Genomic DNA, 17,973 nt, shown 5'->3' on the forward strand with positions numbered 1-17,973 from the left:
TCAACCCCATTTAGATCAAAAGGCATGGGGGCAGATCCCGGGGGGACGGGGGGGAAATATCTCCGCAAATATCCGAAAAAACATGCTCTACACTGCAAATCCATCCTCATTGTGTGTGTGTGAGTGGATGTGCCTGTGATGGCATGCTGGAGACAGTTTACAGGGCTGCATTTAAAATGAGCGTTTATTGGTTTCAATAACACAGAAATATTACACAGTAATAGGTTTTCCATGCCCAGATTAACCTGTGTGGACAGGAGCATCTCACATACTGTATATTTGATCATATTCACCCATAACAGATCAGCATGGAGTGTCACAAAGGGAAGAAACAACTGTCAAGAGAATCAGGCGTCACATGGAAAAATGATTGTACAGTAAAATAAATCTAATTATAGTGTCGGTCACATTCAGAATGTACAGTAAACACATTTACAACAAGGTAAAAGGATGAAACCCTAATCATTATTTCACCGCAGAGGCCCCAAAGCAATAATACATCTGAGATTTCTGTATAATTATATACTTTTTTTTTAAAATGACTTAATCCTTCCTAGATCCTGGAGGGACTGGAGCGTACGGTGATCGCACAGTCAAGACAAATACAGTATTGATTCATACAGTACGATGAAATGGAGTTGATTGGCACCAGCCTACAGTAGTAATGAAGGTTGCCGGTCATGCATGTCATGCCTGAGTCGAGTAGCAGCCCGCACCATGCCACATTCACGCATTACAGTTAAGTCAGCTGTGATCATACAGCGCAGCAGCATCCCACAACCTAAAATCAAGCCCTTGTGCGTGAGCCGGCGTCCCGTCGCTCGGTGTTTACTTCTTCTGGCAGTAGCCGCTGTAATTGCTGCAGGCCTTCTGCATGTCCGTCAGGAAGCCTGGAACTCCAGTCTGTTAAAGAGCAAACACAGAGAGAGAGAGAGAGAGCTTCTATCAGCGAGCGTCATCATACACACACGTGCCAAGAAGACCCGCCCAGGTGGGGCAACAAGGAGAGGAGCTTGTTGACATCAGCCCGCAACACATCTGCTGACGATAACGACGGAGAACCATGAAGCAGGCGGGGAGATGGAGCTCTCCGAGGCCTGTGAGTGAACCCTTTTAACACCCACTTTAAAAGTCCTCAACGTGTTCGAGGAGGCCGGCGACTGGAGGCCGGGACGTGCTGCAGGGGAACGGGTTCTTCAACATGTCAGAGAAAGTTTGATTTGAACACATTTAAGTGGAAAACGGTAAAAGACTTCGATCTGTGCAAAACAGATCGCTCTGTCTGATAAGAGCATTAAAGCCTAAATACTCCCTCATTCATCTTCAGCCTCTTATCCGGGGTCGGGTCTCGGGGGCAGCAGCTTTAGAAGGGGACCCCAAACTTCCCTTTCCCGGGCCACATTAACCAGCTCTAACTGGGGGATCCTGAGGCGTTCCCAGGCCAGTGTGGAGATCTAATCTCTCCACCTGGTCCTGGGTCTTCCCCGAGGCCTCCTCCCAGCTGGACGTGCCTGGAACACCTCCCTAGGGAGGCGCCCAGGGTTCATCCTTACCAGATGATCCTGAACCACCTCAACTGGCTCCTTTCAACACAAAGGAGCAGCGGCTCTACTCCGAGTTCCTCACGGATGCTGAACTTCTCCCCCTCTCTCTCTAAGGGAGACTCCAGCCCCCCTCCTGAGGAAACACATTTCGGCCGCTTGTACCCGTGACCTCGTTCTTTCGGTCATGACCCAGCTTTCATGACCATAGCTGGTGTGGAGAACCAGGTATTTAACCTCTCACAAGGCCCATGATGTCACTGGTGCCATCGGCCGTCGTTAAAGCTACAGTCGCTCTCCACACCAGGCAGTTGGACCAGTCCCAGCCTGGTCCTGGTCCTGGTCCTGGTCCAGTCCCAGCCTGGTCAGATAAGTACATGAACTGATGAAGCCTCTTGGATGAGAGGTGAAACGTCTTCCTAAACAAATAACCAAGTCCAGTTGCTTTTTGACTGAAGTTGCTTTGGGGAGAACGACGACCTGGACACATGAGAACATTCACAGGTGAAAATACGTGAACGAGAGTGAGATAATTGTGAGTTTGGCTGTAGGACACCAGAGTAAAGGTGATGATGGAGAGCAGGAGGCTGCAGAACAGAGGTCAGCTGTGATTTATGGTTTCCTGACAGGAAGAGAAACAAGGAAGACGTGTTCCTCGTGTTGTGGATATGGTCTTTAAAGGGGTGTATACACAACCACCTCCTCAGTCTGTTTCTTTCACTTATGCAACTGAGGCAGAATAATCCCCAAAGGTATTCTATGCTATTCCTCATCTTTGATGACAAATAACTCCAAACAAAGCTGGTTTACATAAACTAAACCCTCAGAATCTTGCAACAGTTACAAGGGAGATTTGCTGGTCAAAAAAAATGAGAATAAAAACAATTTACAGACTAAAATCAGGCACTTATCGTCATGTTCGAGGGGTATTTTTGAAGTGTGGTTGTAGAAGGTATAAGACGTGCACTGCTGTGGACGGGGGCACCTCATCAGTCTAAGTGTACGCTACACTGAGAGTGTATTCACCTCTTTACTTTCCGTCAGACAGCCTTGTTTAAGTTTATGACGGTGAACTGAAAAGCCACCAGACTCCACACAGAACATGAGGAGTTTTATGGTCTATCGCCGCCACAATCAGTTAGTCAATTTGTGTCATTGTGTGACTTTGGTGTTTTAAAGGGTTAGGAAGTAGCAGAACTAGCAAACAAACTGACAGATGGAGGCAGCGGTAGACCAGCTAACTCCTGCTCTGTGACGTAAAATGACTGCTTTTATGGAGGGAGTCTGGTGGCTTTGAAGAGAGCCAACGCTTGCGGGTGAAAACAATCAAATATTTGATCAGATGTGCCTTTTGTGTGGACGGTGACGGCGTTTTTAGGTGTCAAAACACGTTTAGCTGCTGCCCCCTTCTACTGCAACTGCTTCTCCAAACCGGGGGCGTGCTGACCTTCGTCTACTACACCAATAAGCACCTCATATAACCCCCCATTCAAAAAAATCCAAACTATCCCTTTAAGTTCCACTTTATTGGCCTCACTGAGGGAATTCTCTGCATGTGACCCATCTGTGAGTGTTCAGTGAAGCCAGAGGCCCTGAGGCGACTTACAGTGACGGGTCATTTCGGTTTAAAGCTGGAAATGTTTTCCAACCAAAAATGAAAGTTACAAAACATGCATGCACTCACGCTCGCTGCCCAGTTCACCAGCCAGGTGGGAATCATGCCGCCGGGGTTGTCGAAGTAGTTCATGAAAACTGAAACAAAACACAGGTGGGGTTTTTCGTCAATCAGTGCATTTTTTATTTATTTAATTGATCTAAGAAAGTTTACAAGTTTCCTGAGCTCACATTAAGGGCGCAATCACACTGTCCATCCGTACCGTGCCCCAGGACGTTCCACGGCTAAAGTCTAGTTCGTTTGACCAGTGTGAGTGCAACTGTACCGCTCCTAGGTGCGGCACGCTTGCCGTCCACGGCCCGTTTGGGAGAGGTGGGCTTTTGTAAAGCGCGTTTGCACATGTACGAGCACGAGCGTGCGCACATGTACGAGCACGAGGCCTACGGCGGTTCTGAGGTCACTTCCTGTGCGCCTGTTGGGACGTAGAAAAAAGAAGGAGGGACCATGCGCGGACATTTCAGACAATGGCGGCGAAAGGTTCACGTTGGTGTGATGCGGAGGTGGAGTGTTTACTGCAGATTTGGTCGATGAAAAGATTCAAAAACAGTCGACAAGACGCACAAAAACTCAGAGGTCTACGGAAAGATCTGGAAACAAAGCCACGCATCGCCATGACGTCATCAATGCGTGTGACGTGTTACGGCGTGATGACGTATAGGCAGCAAGAAGCGTTCTCCGAGGCCCAGGTAGTGTGAGTACAAACGGGCCTGGAGGGGGGGACAAGGACCCTAAAGCACGGGGCACGGGACGGAGGCACAGTGGAAGTGCGCCCTAACAGTCCACTTCAACACAGAGGGTGGGGTAATAATTGTACCATGATCGAATGATAACTGAACAAACTTCTGTTGTTAAATTAAAAGAAATTCAAGCAAATTTGAAGCTCTTACAGTTTTCTCACTGGAAGAAAGTTTAGATTTATTGAACATTAACTTGAATATTTTATGTGATCTCTAGCATATATTGTCCCCATCATGGTGTTTATTAATATTAGGGTAAATATTCAAACTAATACCAACATGATTCAATATAAAATTCAAAACATTCCCTAGAAGTTTGCTGGATAAATGGCTTAAACATCCGGGACATGGGTTGAATTATAGCAAATGAATCAGCCAGTAATTCATTATATCCGCATCCCCACAGTTACCTTTAGTTCCGCAGCCTCCGTCGCTCTCCAGGGCGACGCTCTGCTTGTAGTCTTTGACCCGCAGCACGCCGCTCTTCTCTGCACACGGGGTCTCCGGCGCGCTCCTGGCCATGATGACGTAGATCTTCCTCCCGTCCACATCCAGGTCTCTCCGCTCCCTCACGTACACATACTGAGGTTGGAGCTGTTAGGGAAGCACTCTCTTGGGGAAATATGCTCTCTGTTACAGTCCGATTACCGTTTTTTGATGCTCAAAGGGGAAAAAACGTTACTGTTCATATGTGATCGTCTGCGAACTGAATGTATTTGTACGGATAGGAAGGATACGTCTCTGTTCGACATAGGAAACGGGTATTTCACTTGCCAGTAGATTGCATTCTGTCCACTGAAGTCCTGCTCGTAGAGCTCTGAACAAAAAGAAATAACAATGAAATGAATGACAAAGCAGCTAAACATCAGCTGTAGGTGGGTCGATACATGATACACCTCAAAGTGATTTTAAAAAGTGTGACTGTAATAACCAACTGTGGTAAGAGAGGGAGAGGAAATGTTGGTTTTCTCAGGTAAAGTTAAAGGCGTGAACGTGAACAAATGATGCAATTCGAAGTAATGATAAACAACTGTGGAGCTCCAGTGGGTAGTGTTGGTTCAGAAGGGTCCAGTTTCTCATGACCCACACTCCTGAACTCTGTGGCCATTTTCCAACTAGACGTGAAGTCGACCAACTAACATCTGGCTTTTGTCTTCATTGGGAAAGATTACAATCTGCACTCATTCCCGGGACGAATGATTCTGCAGTAGTCACGGTTATTTATCAGCTCCGGCTCACATGTGATGGAAACATGACACATGGTGGACCATGGATGTAATAAAGGACCGGATCCCAAAATGGCGCCTGTTTAGGTCAATGAGAATTACCTGTCTGGCCTGTGGTGGTTTTAAGAGAACTGCATACGGCATTGGAGGCAGAGCCCTGTTTGTTCATGTTAAAGTCGCTCAGTGGCGCATGAGGCTAAAAAATTCAACCCTCCCGGACGATCGCCACTACTTCCTCACTGTTGGGCCCATAGAGCCGGCGCAGTAGAGCCTAACCAGCTACTTCCAGTTTAGTGCTCCAGCTAACTTGAATGGGTATTTAATTATTTGAAGCTGCAGTTGGCAAGTCTGGTAGATGAGTGGACTCTCACGCCCCTCCCCCTCTACCACCGAGCTTCTCTGCTCCATCCCATCGAGTGCTCGTCAGCGCGCGTGCACCAGATTCTTGTGTACGCGCGCTCTGCTACATGGAGGTAGGCTGGCTAACTTACTCAGATATTAACTGCAAACGTCATTTAGCGTATGCCTAGCTTGAGGCGTGTGCCTGTGATATTGTCACATAGACAGGTGGACAGGATGATACAGGCTTTATTTTTATGTTGTTCTATCGGAGCAGCGTGTCGGCTTCAGTGAACACGATCAAACAAATGTTCCTGACTGCGACTTTAACCGTGCCTCTGTTCTCCGTGTTATTTTGCGGGGGTTGTGTTGCTTGAAAAAAAAAAGTACGCACAGATTTCCAGACGTCTCTTTAACCATGTAAGGCAATGGGAAAAAAGTATTTTTGGGCACCAATGGCGTCGGCTTCAAAGTCAAGGGGACTTTAGGGCCCATTGAATAAACGCAGTGTGGTTTCTCCCTTCTGCAACTCTTTGTAGTCTCGGCCACCAATCACGTCCCTCTCTGTGAAAGCAGCACTCAAGCAGGTCATATATTAGCAAGCTAACGTTAGCTTTATCAGTTGGCGGTCACTTGCTAGTGCGACCAGCTGCCGGTCTACGAGACACTACGGCAAACACAAGAAGACCGCTACCACCACACACAACTGCGATTTGCCAGCCAATAAAGTCAATAAAGTATTTCTATTCTATAACAAGATTATCCCAGAAAAAGCTACTTCAACTGCTAATACAAATCACATAATGACTGAAATTTCCATTTTCTAACAAACTATGCAGCTAATGTGTCGTACACTACAGACATGTTACCTGCGGGTTACTGTAGAGGAGCATGAAAACAAGGATAACAAATTTAAAACGTTATTTCAGGGTATAACACCATGCTGCCTGGTGCATCGGGTTACTATTTCTAAGAAGGCACAACAAAACAAGCTACGATGTGCTACAGCCAACAGAAGGAAAGAAAGGTAGGTAGGTAGGTAGGTAGGTAGGTGGGTTGGTGCGTTGGTAGGTTGGAAGGTAGGTTGGTAGGTTGGTAGGTAGGTAGGTAGGTAGGTAGGTAGGTTGGTAGATAGGTAGGTAGGCAGGCAAAGTGGTTGGTTGGTTGGTTGGTAGGTAGGTAGGTAGGTAGGTAGGTAGGTTGGTTGGTAGGTTGGTAGGTAGGTAGGTAGGTAGGTAGGTTGGTAGGTAGGTTGGTTGGTTGGTTGGTTGGTTGGTTGGTTGGTTGGTTGGTTGGTAGGTAGGTTGGTAGGTTGGTAGGTAGGTTGGTAGGTGGGTAAGTAGGTAGGTCGGTTGGTAGGTAGGTAGGTAGGTAGGTAGGTAGGTTGGTAGGTAGGTAAGTTGGTAGGTAGGTTGGTAGGTAGGTTGGTTGGTTCGTTGGTTGGTTGGTTGGCCGGTTAGTTGGTAGGTTGGTTGGTTGGTAGGTAGGTAGGTTTATTTATCCCCAAGGGGAAATCGTACTAATGACACTAATGTGAGGACCGGTGATGGAGCAGGAGAGGTGAGGGTAAGCTGATCTGGGTGGAAAGGAGAGTGACAGTGTGAACCTCGCCATAGGCCTGCTGTGTTATTTTATTTTATTTTACCTTTCACATACGTGTCCCAGTGTTTCCGGTAGGTCAGGTCCATGTAGACGTCTGCACACAGCTCTGCGGTGCAGGTGGTGAGCGCACCGAAGACTTTGTACTCGTAAAGTCGAGATTCCTGAAAACAGCACAGGAAAGGTAGGAAATCAGTGTTCGACGAGGTAAAGATACGTGCATGCACTTATTACCTGCTGAGCACTGGCTCCACGTGAAGCCACTGCACAGCCTGGGTTAGAGGTGCAGATGCATGCTCAGAAATAATAATAACTATAATAACACAGAGAAACAGTGAGCGTGCATGTGACACACCTGGCAAACACAGTAAAACATCATTATTGGCTGTAAGCAACTGGAACTTTATCTTTTAACTGCTTCTCTATCTATAAATGTTCACAGGGACAAATTTATTCACTTTATTTCTAAGATTTGTTCAACTTTGAGCATTTCAGACTGTTTTTAGAGTCCTAAAGCCTCATTATTATTTTATGGAGCAGTATTTTTTACTTATGAACCTTTTACTTCCTGTTTTTTATGAAACTAGTGCTAAATTAGTGCACAAACAGCATTATTTTCATGATTGTTGAATCATTTTGTCGATAAAATGATAAAAAGCAACTACCTCGAAGTGCCAGGTGTATGCCGAACTGAGGAGTGAAGTCTTATGCTTTCATAAATGTATTAAATCAGGTTCGGGGGGTAAAGATATGTGTCAAAATGAAGATGCAACATTAAATTGCCAGTTTTGTGAATGGAGTCTGGTCCGACCTGTCACAGTCAGTCTCTATTTCCGGGTATTTCCCACGTGCACCGCTAGGAAACCACTGCTAGTGTGTTCATGGATGTATTTGATGAATTAAATCACATTAAAGTTTGTTTTTGTTAAGCATTTCATTGTTAATCAATAGGAAAATAACGCTACCGACGCTGCCTCTGCAGAGTGAACCCACACCGTCAGCCCCAGCCGTGACAGCCGTACTCCCGCGGTAAAACCCGGGATTTGACCCGGTCTCTACCTTGTCGTAGAGCCGGTAGATCTGGACCCCCATCGTCTCGGTGAAGAGCTGCCATCCCTCCTCCAGCTGCGGCTCGTCCAGCTCCCCCCAGGCGCTCTGGAAGTCCTCATCCGTGAAGTGCAGCGACATGACGGCTCCTCTCACACCAGCTGACTGTCACAGGGCAGCCACACCGGCGGGCTTCCGGCCACAGCTTTCAAAATAAAAGACTTAAGTTTAACCTTAATTCAACTCAGTTTTATTTACAGTGCCAAATCATGACAAAAGTTATCTCAGGACACTTTACAGATGGAGTAGGTAAAGACCACACTCTATGGGTTATTTATGGGTTACATAGACCCAACAATTCCCCCATGAGCACACAGTGGAAACGAAAACCTTCCCTATAGGAAGGAACGTGGGACAGACCCAGCTCTCTGGAGGACGGACATCTGTCTTGACATTGGTATGGGAGGAAGAAAAGGAGAGAGAAAGAGAGAAAAGACAGACAGATGGACAGAGAGACACACTTCCAGAGATGCAAGCAACCACAAAAGTAACAGTAACTATAATAATATCTATAGTAATGTGAATATGACACATATGTTATGGCAGTTAATACAGATAACATAACGTATCCTAACATAATATATCATATCATAAAACACAATATAACATATCATAAAATAAAATATCATAATATATCATGACATAATACAACATAACATACCATAACACAATATATCATAACAAAATAATATAGCATATCATAACATTATATATTATAACATAACGTATTATAACATAATATAGTAATCCTATCCTAATAAATCAGAACATAAAATAATGTATCATAAAATAACATAATATATAATAATATATCATTACATAATATATCATAAAATAACATGATGTATCATAATATATCATAACATAACATAAGATAACATAACACACTGTAAGTTATAACACAGTACAACATTTTATATCTACCTTGTGGCAGTTACGGAAATAAAGTTATTTTGATTTCAAAATAAAGGCCTCGGAGGGCGTGAAAGTAATAATAAAAGATAGTCTCTGGATTTATTTTGAAATGCAGGAGCGGAAGTGGCGTATCCCCCTGATTGACGTGAACTTGCCGCTGCACTCAGGGATACTTGAAGCCCGTCGGGGCGGATGGGGATGGCAGTCCGAGCTGCAGCTGTGACCGGGAGGAGCTGCCTGTCACAGGGGGACGGGACCGGGAGTCAGAGCCCAGCAGCGACAGCCTTCACTGGGTGTTTGTGTGCAGCGGAGGAGCCTGAGCACCATGGGGAACGGCTCTGAGGTAACAACCCAACCACTAACCCTTCTCTCCTCTGGGCTCAGCTTTGTCCTGCACATGCACCCCACTGCTGGGAACAACTTTAAAGGGAGTGCATGCACTTATTACCTGCTGAGCACTGGCTCCATGTGCAGCCTCTGCACAGCCTGGGGTAGAGGTGCAGATGCATGCTCAGAAATAACAATAACTTTATCCTGACAATTAGATTTACACAGAGAAACAGTGAGCGTGCATGTGACACACCTGGCAAACACAGTAAAAGTCTTTTAAATGCTTCTCTTTCTATAATTTTTTTCTGTAAAACATTTATTCACTTTATTTCTAAGATGTGTTCAACTTTGAGCTGTTCAGACTGTTTTTAGAGTCCTAAAGAAGCAAAAACTAGAATAAACAGCCTCATTATTATTTTATGGAGCAGTTTTTTTTAACTTATTAACATTTTATTACCTGTAAAAGTGCAAAAACAGCAATATTTCCATGATTGTTTCATCGTTTTGTCGATAAAATGCCAGAGAAGAGTGAAAAGTACATGTTATAATGAGTAAAACTACATGTTATAATGAGTGAAACTACATGTTATAATGAGTGAAACTACATGTTATAAAGAGTGAAAACTACATGTTATAATGAGTGTGAACTACATGTTATAATGATTGAAAACTACATGTTATAATGAGTGAAACTACATGTTATAAAGAGTGAAAACTACATGTTATAATGAGTGTGAACTACATGTTATAATAAGTTAAAACTACATGTTATGAGTGAAAACTACATGTTATAATGAGTGAAAACTACATGTTATAATGAGTGAAACTACATGTTATGAGTGTAAACTACATGTTATAACGAGTGAAACTACATGTTATAATGAGTGAAAATTACATGTTATAATGAGTGAAAACTACATGTTATTATGAGTGAAAACTACATGTTATAATGAGTGAAAACTACATGTTATAATGAGTAAAACTACATGTTATAATGAGTGAAAACTACATGTTATAATGAGTGAAAACTACATGTTATGAGTGAAAACTACATGTTATAATGAGTGAAAACTACATGTTATAATAAGTAAAACTACATGTTATGAGTGAAAACTACATGTTATAATGAGTGAAAACTACATGTTATGAGTGAAACTACATGTTATAATAAGTAAAACTACATGTTATGAGTGAAAACTACATGTTATAATGAGTGAAAACTACATGTTATGAGTGAAAACTACATGTTATGAGTGAAACTACATGTTATAATGAGTGAAAACTACATGTTATGAGTGAAAACTACATGTTATAATGAGTAAAACTACATGTTATGAGTGAAAACTACATGTTATAATGAGTGAAAACTACATGTTATGAGTGAAAACTACATGTTATAATGAGTAAAACTACATGTTATGAGTGAAAACTACATGTTATAATGAGTAAAACTACATGTTATGAGTGAAACTACATGTTATAATGAGTGGAAACTACATGTTATGAGTGAAAACTACATGTTATAATGAGTGAAACTACATGTTATAATGAGTGGAAACTACATGTTATGAGTGAAAACTACATGTTATAATGAGTGAAACTACATGTTATAATGAGTTAAACTACATGTTATAATGAGTGAAAACTACATGTTATAATGAGTGAAACTACATATTATAACGAGTGAAACTACATGTTATAATGAGTGAAAACTACATGTTATAATGAGTGAAACTACATGTTATAATGAGTGAAACTACATGTTATAACGAGTGAAACTACATGTTATAATGAGTGAAACTTCATGTTATAAAGAGTGAAAACTACATGTTATAATGAGTGAAAACTACATGTTATAATAAGTGAAAACTACATGTTATAATAAGTGAAAACTACATGTTATAATAAGTGAAAACTACATGTTATAATGAGTGAAAACTACATGTTATAATGAGTGAAAACTACATGTTATGAGTGAAAACTACATGTTATGAGTGAAACTACATGTTATAATGAGTGAAAACTACATGTTATGAGTGAAAACTACATGTTATAATGAGTAAAACTACATGTTATGAGTGAAAACTACATGTTATAATGAGTGAAAACTACATGTTATGAGTGAAAACTACATGTTATAATGAGTAAAACTACATGTTATGAGTGAAAACTACATGTTATAATGAGTAAAACTACATGTTATGAGTGAAACTACATGTTATAATGAGTGGAAACTACATGTTATGAGTGAAAACTACATGTTATAATGAGTGAAACTACATGTTATAATGAGTGGAAACTACATGTTATGAGTGAAAACTACATGTTATAATGAGTGAAACTACATGTTATAATGAGTTAAACTACATGTTATAATGAGTGAAAACTACATGTTATAATGAGTGAAACTACATATTATAACGAGTGAAACTACATGTTATAATGAGTGAAAACTACATGTTATAATGAGTGAAACTACATGTTATAATGAGTGAAACTACATGTTATAACGAGTGAAACTACATGTTATAATGAGTGAAACTTCATGTTATAAAGAGTGAAAACTACATGTTATAATGAGTGAAAACTACATGTTATAATAAGTGAAAACTACATGTTATAATAAGTGAAAACTACATGTTATAATAAGTGAAAACTACATGTTATAATGAGTGAAACTACATGTTATAATGAGTGAAACTACATGTTATAATGAGTGAAACTACATGTTATGAGTGAAAACTACATGTTATGAGTGAAACTACATGTTATGAGTAAAAACTACATGTTATAATGAGTGAAAACTACATGTTATGAGTGAAACTACATGTTATGAGTAAAAACTACATGTTATGAGTGAAACTACATGTTATGAGTGAAAACTACATGTTATAATGAGTGAAAACTACATGTTATGAGTAAAACTACATGTTATAATGAGTGAAACTACATGTTATAATGAGTGAAAACTACGTTATAATGAGTGAAACTACATGTTATAATGAGTGAAACTACATGTTATAATGAGTGAAACTACATGTTATGAGTGAAAACTACATGTTATAATGAGTGAAACTACATGTTATAATGAGTGAAAACTACATGTTATAATGAGTGAAACTACATGTTATAATGAGTAAAACTACATGTTATGAGTGAAACTACATGTTATAATGATTGAAAACTACATGTTATGAGTGAAAACTACATGTTATAATGAGTGAAAACTACATGTTATAACGAGTGAAACTACATGTTATAATGAGTAAAACTACATGTTATAAAGAGTAAAACTACATGTTATAATAAGTAAAAACTACATGTTATAATGAGTAAAACTACATGTTATAAAGAGTAAAACTACATGTTATAATGAGTGGAAACTACATGTTATAATAAGTAAAAACTACATGTTATAATGAGTAAAACTACATGTTATAAAGAGTAAAACTACATGTTATAATGAGTGGAAACTACATGTTATAATAAGTAAAAACTACATGTTATGAGTGAAACTACATGTTATAATGAGTGAAAACTACATGTTATAATGAGTGAAAACTACTTGTTATAATGAGTGAAACTACATGTTATAATGAGTGAAAACTACATGTTATAATGAGAGAAAACTACATGTTATAATGAGTGAAACTACATGTTATAATGAGTGAAAACTACATGTTATAATGAGTGAAACTACATGTTATAATGAGTGAAAACTACATGTTATAATGAGTGAAAACTACATGTTATAATGAGTGAAAACTACTTGTTATAATGAGTGAAACTACATGTTATAATGAGTGAAAACTACTTGTTATATTGAGTGAAACTACATGTTATAATGAGTGAAAACTACATGTTATAATGAGTGAAAACTACATGTTATAATGAGTGAAACTACATGTTATAATGAGTGAAAACTACATGTTATAATGAGTGAAACTACATGTTATAATGAGTGAAAACTACATGTTATAATGAGTGAAAACTACATGTTATAATGAGTGAAAACTACTTGTTATAATGAGTGAAACTACATGTTATAATGAGTGAAAACTACATGTTATAACGAGTGAAAACTACATGTTATAATGAGTGAAACTACATGTTATAATGAGTGGAAACTACATGTTATAATGAGTGAAACTACATGTTATAATGAGTGAAAACTACATGTTATAATGAGTGAAAACTACTTGTTATAATGAGTGAAACTACATGTTATAATGAGTGAAAACTGAATGTTATAATGAGTGAAAACTACATGTTATAATGAGTGAAACTACATGTTATAATGAGTGGAAACTACATGTTATAATGAGTGAAACTACATGTTATAATGAGTGAAAACTACATGTTATAACGAGTGAAAACTACTTGTTATAATGAGTGAAACTACATGTTATAATGAGTGAAAACTACATGTTATAATGAGTGAAAACTACATGTTATAACGAGTGAAAACTACTTGTTATAATGAGTGAAACTACATGTTATAATGAGTAAAACTACATGTTATAACGAGTGAAAACTACATGTTATAATGAGTGAAAACTACTTGTTATAATGAGTGAAACTACATGTTATAATGAGTGAAAACTACATGTTATAACGAGTGAAAACTACATGTTATAATGAGTGAAACTACATGTTATAATGAGTGGAAACTACATGTTATAATGAGTGAAACTACATGTTATAATGAGTGAAAACTACATGTTATAATGAGTGAAAACTACTTGTTATAATGAGTGAAACTACATGTTATAATGAGTGAAAACTACATGTTATAATGAGTGAAAACTACATGTTATAATGAGTGAAACTACATGTTATAATGAGTGGAAACTACATGTTATAATGAGTGAAACTACATGTTATAATGAGTGAAAACTACATGTTATAACGAGTGAAAACTACTTGTTATAATGAGTGAAACTACATGTTATAATGAGTGAAAACTACATGTTATAATGAGTGAAAACTACATGTTATAACGAGTGAAAACTACTTGTTATAATGAGTGAAACTACATGTTATAATGAGTAAAACTACATGTTATAACGAGTGAAAACTACTTGTTATAATGAGTGAAACTACATGTTATAATGAGTAAAACTACATGTTATAATGAGTGAAAACTACATGTTATAATGAGTGAAAACTACATGTTATAATGAGTGAAAACTACATGTTATAAAGAGTGAAACTACATGTTATAATGAGTGAAAACTACATGTTATAAAGAGTGAAACTACATGTTATAATGAGTGAAAACTACATGTTATAACGAGTGAAACTACATGTTATAATGAGTGAAACTACATGTTATAAAGAGTGAAAACTACATGTTATAATGAATGAAAACTACATGTTATAATGAGTGTAAACTACATGTTATAATGAGTGTAAACTACATGTTAAGAGTGAAAACTACATGTTTTAATGTCCCAAAGCCAAAGAAAATGTATTTAAATTGCTGTTTTTATGCGACCGAGAGTCAAAACGCCAAAAAGATTCAGTTCATGACAAAGAAAAGCATCAAAATCTTACATCTGATGAACTTTTCTCACTGGAAAAAAGGACTTAACAATAAAAGCGTACGTAAAAATGTACTTTCCCGCCTTTTACACACGGAGATTTCCTGCTTTTCTCTGCGTGATATCACATTAAACTGAGACATCCAAAGACATCACCTTGGCAAATGGGGATGCCTTTTTTAGTAATTTATTTTACAATTTTCCGACATTTTAAAGACCAAACGATGAATCGATGAATGTTAATAATTGGCGGATTAATTGATAATGAAAATAATCACAAGTGGCAATGTTGTCACCTGGTAGAAGGAACCTGGTTAGTGCATTTTCGACCAAATGATTAATTGATTATCCAAGAAAATTATATAATTAATCTAATTTCCTATTATTTTATCATTGTTATTATTAATCCACCGGGTCAGGAATAAAATCCTGGAGGAGTCAGCCATTTAAAAACCTTACTGCCCCCTGAACACCGAGGACATTACCTCAGTAGGTAGGGTCACGACCCCCTGATGGGCTCCGACCCCAGTTTGGGAACCAGTTATCTGGAGCATGGGTGTCAAAGTGATCCAGTAAAGGGCCGTGTGGCTGCAGGTTTTCATTCCAACCAAGCAAAAACACACCTGACTCGACTTACTCAATCACCTGAACTGTCTTCACACAGGTGATTTGTTGGACCAGGTGTGTTTTTGATTGGTTGGAATGAAAACCTGCAGCCACACGACCCTTTACTGGATCACTTTGACACCCTTGATCTGGAGTAACCTTGTTAAAAGTATTAAGTCCTACTTTCCTAATGTATAAAACGATACAATGCAATAGTATCGAAGTACTGAAGCTATAAAAAAGCAGATCTACAATCAGTTTTTCAACGCAGGGCTGCACAGATGAGACAACAGGGCAAAGTATTCTGCGCGTATCCTCTTTTTTATACTAGTACAGACGTTTAGAACCCGGTGTCGTGACAACCTGTGTCCGGATCGTGTCGGACGAGAGATAACTGCTGTGATTAACTTGAAAAAGATGCGGTGACATGATGGAAAGTATCCCTGACGCTGCACTTCCCCATTTATTGTCTCTCAGAGTCTGAATCGCGACCCTCCGCGGCGCAGACGAGCAGGGGGAGGGAGGGAGAATGAGCGCTTGTGAATTTGCCGGTCACTTGGAAGCTGCTCGCGTTTCACGGAGCGGTTTGTAATGTCATATCCTGCGCTCTCCAGGGAATGTCTCAGCTCGTGCGGGGCTGAGTGGTCCTGCGTCATTCAGACAACTCCTCTGACTGGGTCAGGAGGCGGCCGGGGATTGTGCAAAGGGGTTACTGTAACGCAGCGTGTGCGCTGGTCAGAGAGTGGCGCTGAATTGTGAAATGCGGTGTTGATTTCTAACCAAAAGCATCGGTGAGGTCTCTCTTGGAACCTCTGGGTCCTGCGTTGAGCAACAAGCTTTTGACTCTTTGACTTCATGAGTGTTTTCTTTCCCCACACAGGCTGCGAGACCCTAGTGAGGAAAGGAGGTAAAAGGGCAACGGCGAGGAACCATCGTTGGTTGGTTAACGGAGGGGCTCTTTGATCCTGCAATGCCAGAAGAAGCCAACGAGGACGCCATGAGAACGCCAGCGACCCCAGAGAAGGCCAACAACAACGAGCCCCCCGCAGCCACCGCGGTGAACATCCCCCTGGTCAATGAAGTCCAGCTGACCGCAGCCACCGGCGGGGCGGAGCTGTCCTGCTATCGCTGCACCGTGCCGTTCGGCGTGGTGGTCCTCATCGCGGGCATCGTGGTCACCGCCGTGGCTTACAGCTTCAACTCGCACGGATCCACCATCTCTTACTTTGGCCTGGTGCTGCTCTCCGCTGGGCTGGTGCTCTTAGCGTCCAGCGTCGTCTGCTGGAGGATCAGGCTGGAGAGGAAGAAGGAGCGCAGACGGGAGAGCCAGACCGCCCTGGTCGCCAACCAGAGGAGCATTTTTACTTGAACCAGCAGTTGAAAACACACATCCTGTTCATTTTTTTTTTTTGGGGGGGGGGGACAGCTGTGGACAGATGTTGTCCAGCGTGTGTTGGATTTCCGAACCTGCAAAAGCTTCAAACGCAGACTAACCAGGCCCAGAACTTAAAGCTTTGAACACATCGCAAGGGATTTATTTGACAAACAGACGTCGGGCATCTGGCGAGCTGGGAACGCCGCCAGAAGGAATGTATCACAATTAAAATGAATTACCACTGTGCACAGCCATGAAGAGGAAGTCTCCCATTAATCTGCCGTTGGATGTGGCTGCTTTGATTGTAACGGGAGGGATCGGGGGTTTGAAAGGCCCAGGACGGAAGAGGCAAACTGGGGAAATCCAGGACAATGATTCATGCCTCATTTACTTCAACGCGGACGCCTGTGATTGAAGCATGGTACTCGATATGAAGATTTTGTTTACCAATATATTCTGATCAGCGCGTTAGATGGCACATATTAGAGAGAATATTTAACCTTAAAAACACATTCTTCAAAGCACTTTCGTTACCATAACTATTAATCGACATATTAACGCAACAGTAAGGGACACGAACGTCAGAATGAGCGTTGGGTGATGATCACTTCCTGTCCAGTGTACCTCCATACTGTAGAGAGATATCAAATGTAGCATTATGTTTTGTTTCCATGTAATCATTCGCATGTATTACCTGTTACCAGCACGTCATGAGTCGCAATAAACTCATTGATACACAACCATGCAAGAGTTTCACCATTGGGACGTTTCAATGTTTATTGGAGCCTCATCGATGCAGGGGTTAGTGGGATGCTCATTTTCAAGAGGTAAAGGAAGAGTTCTGCTCTTTGTGAAGCCCAATCTCATTCCCAGAGCGTCATTACTGCGTTTTGTTGGCGTGCCGAACTCCGCGTTGGGGTGGTGGATGGGTCAAACGGACTGGACTTCCACCCAGAACGCCATTGATGTCCCATGCATTA

The 17,973-nt window shown here is 40.6% G+C and overlaps 2 protein-coding genes across 2 annotated transcripts; one reads left to right on the forward strand and one right to left on the reverse strand.

Moving 5' to 3' along the window:
- Nucleotides 1-239: 239 nt before the first annotated feature.
- Nucleotides 240-8,312, reverse strand: pctp (phosphatidylcholine transfer protein). Its single transcript, XM_083931759.1, has 6 exons — nucleotides 8,177-8,312; nucleotides 7,164-7,281; nucleotides 4,691-4,770; nucleotides 4,364-4,535; nucleotides 3,226-3,293; nucleotides 240-903 (listed from the first exon to the last, which is right to left on the reverse strand). Exons 1-6 carry the CDS (start codon nucleotides 8,303-8,305, stop codon nucleotides 829-831), a joined length of 642 nt encoding a protein of 213 aa, XP_083787885.1. The 5' UTR covers nucleotides 8,306-8,312; the 3' UTR covers nucleotides 240-828.
- Nucleotides 8,313-9,348: 1,036 nt separating this feature from the next.
- tmem100a (transmembrane protein 100a) lies at nucleotides 9,349-17,723 on the forward strand. The gene is made up of 2 exons (XM_083930766.1): nucleotides 9,349-9,482; nucleotides 16,499-17,723. Exon 2 carries the CDS (start codon nucleotides 16,589-16,591, stop codon nucleotides 16,985-16,987), a length of 399 nt encoding a protein of 132 aa, XP_083786892.1. The 5' UTR covers nucleotides 9,349-9,482; nucleotides 16,499-16,588; the 3' UTR covers nucleotides 16,988-17,723.
- Nucleotides 17,724-17,973: the final 250 nt, after the last annotated feature.

Source organism: Echiichthys vipera, assembly GCF_963691815.1.
Source record: "Echiichthys vipera genome assembly, chromosome: 17".
Taxonomy (NCBI): Eukaryota; Metazoa; Chordata; class Actinopteri; order Perciformes; family Trachinidae; genus Echiichthys; species Echiichthys vipera.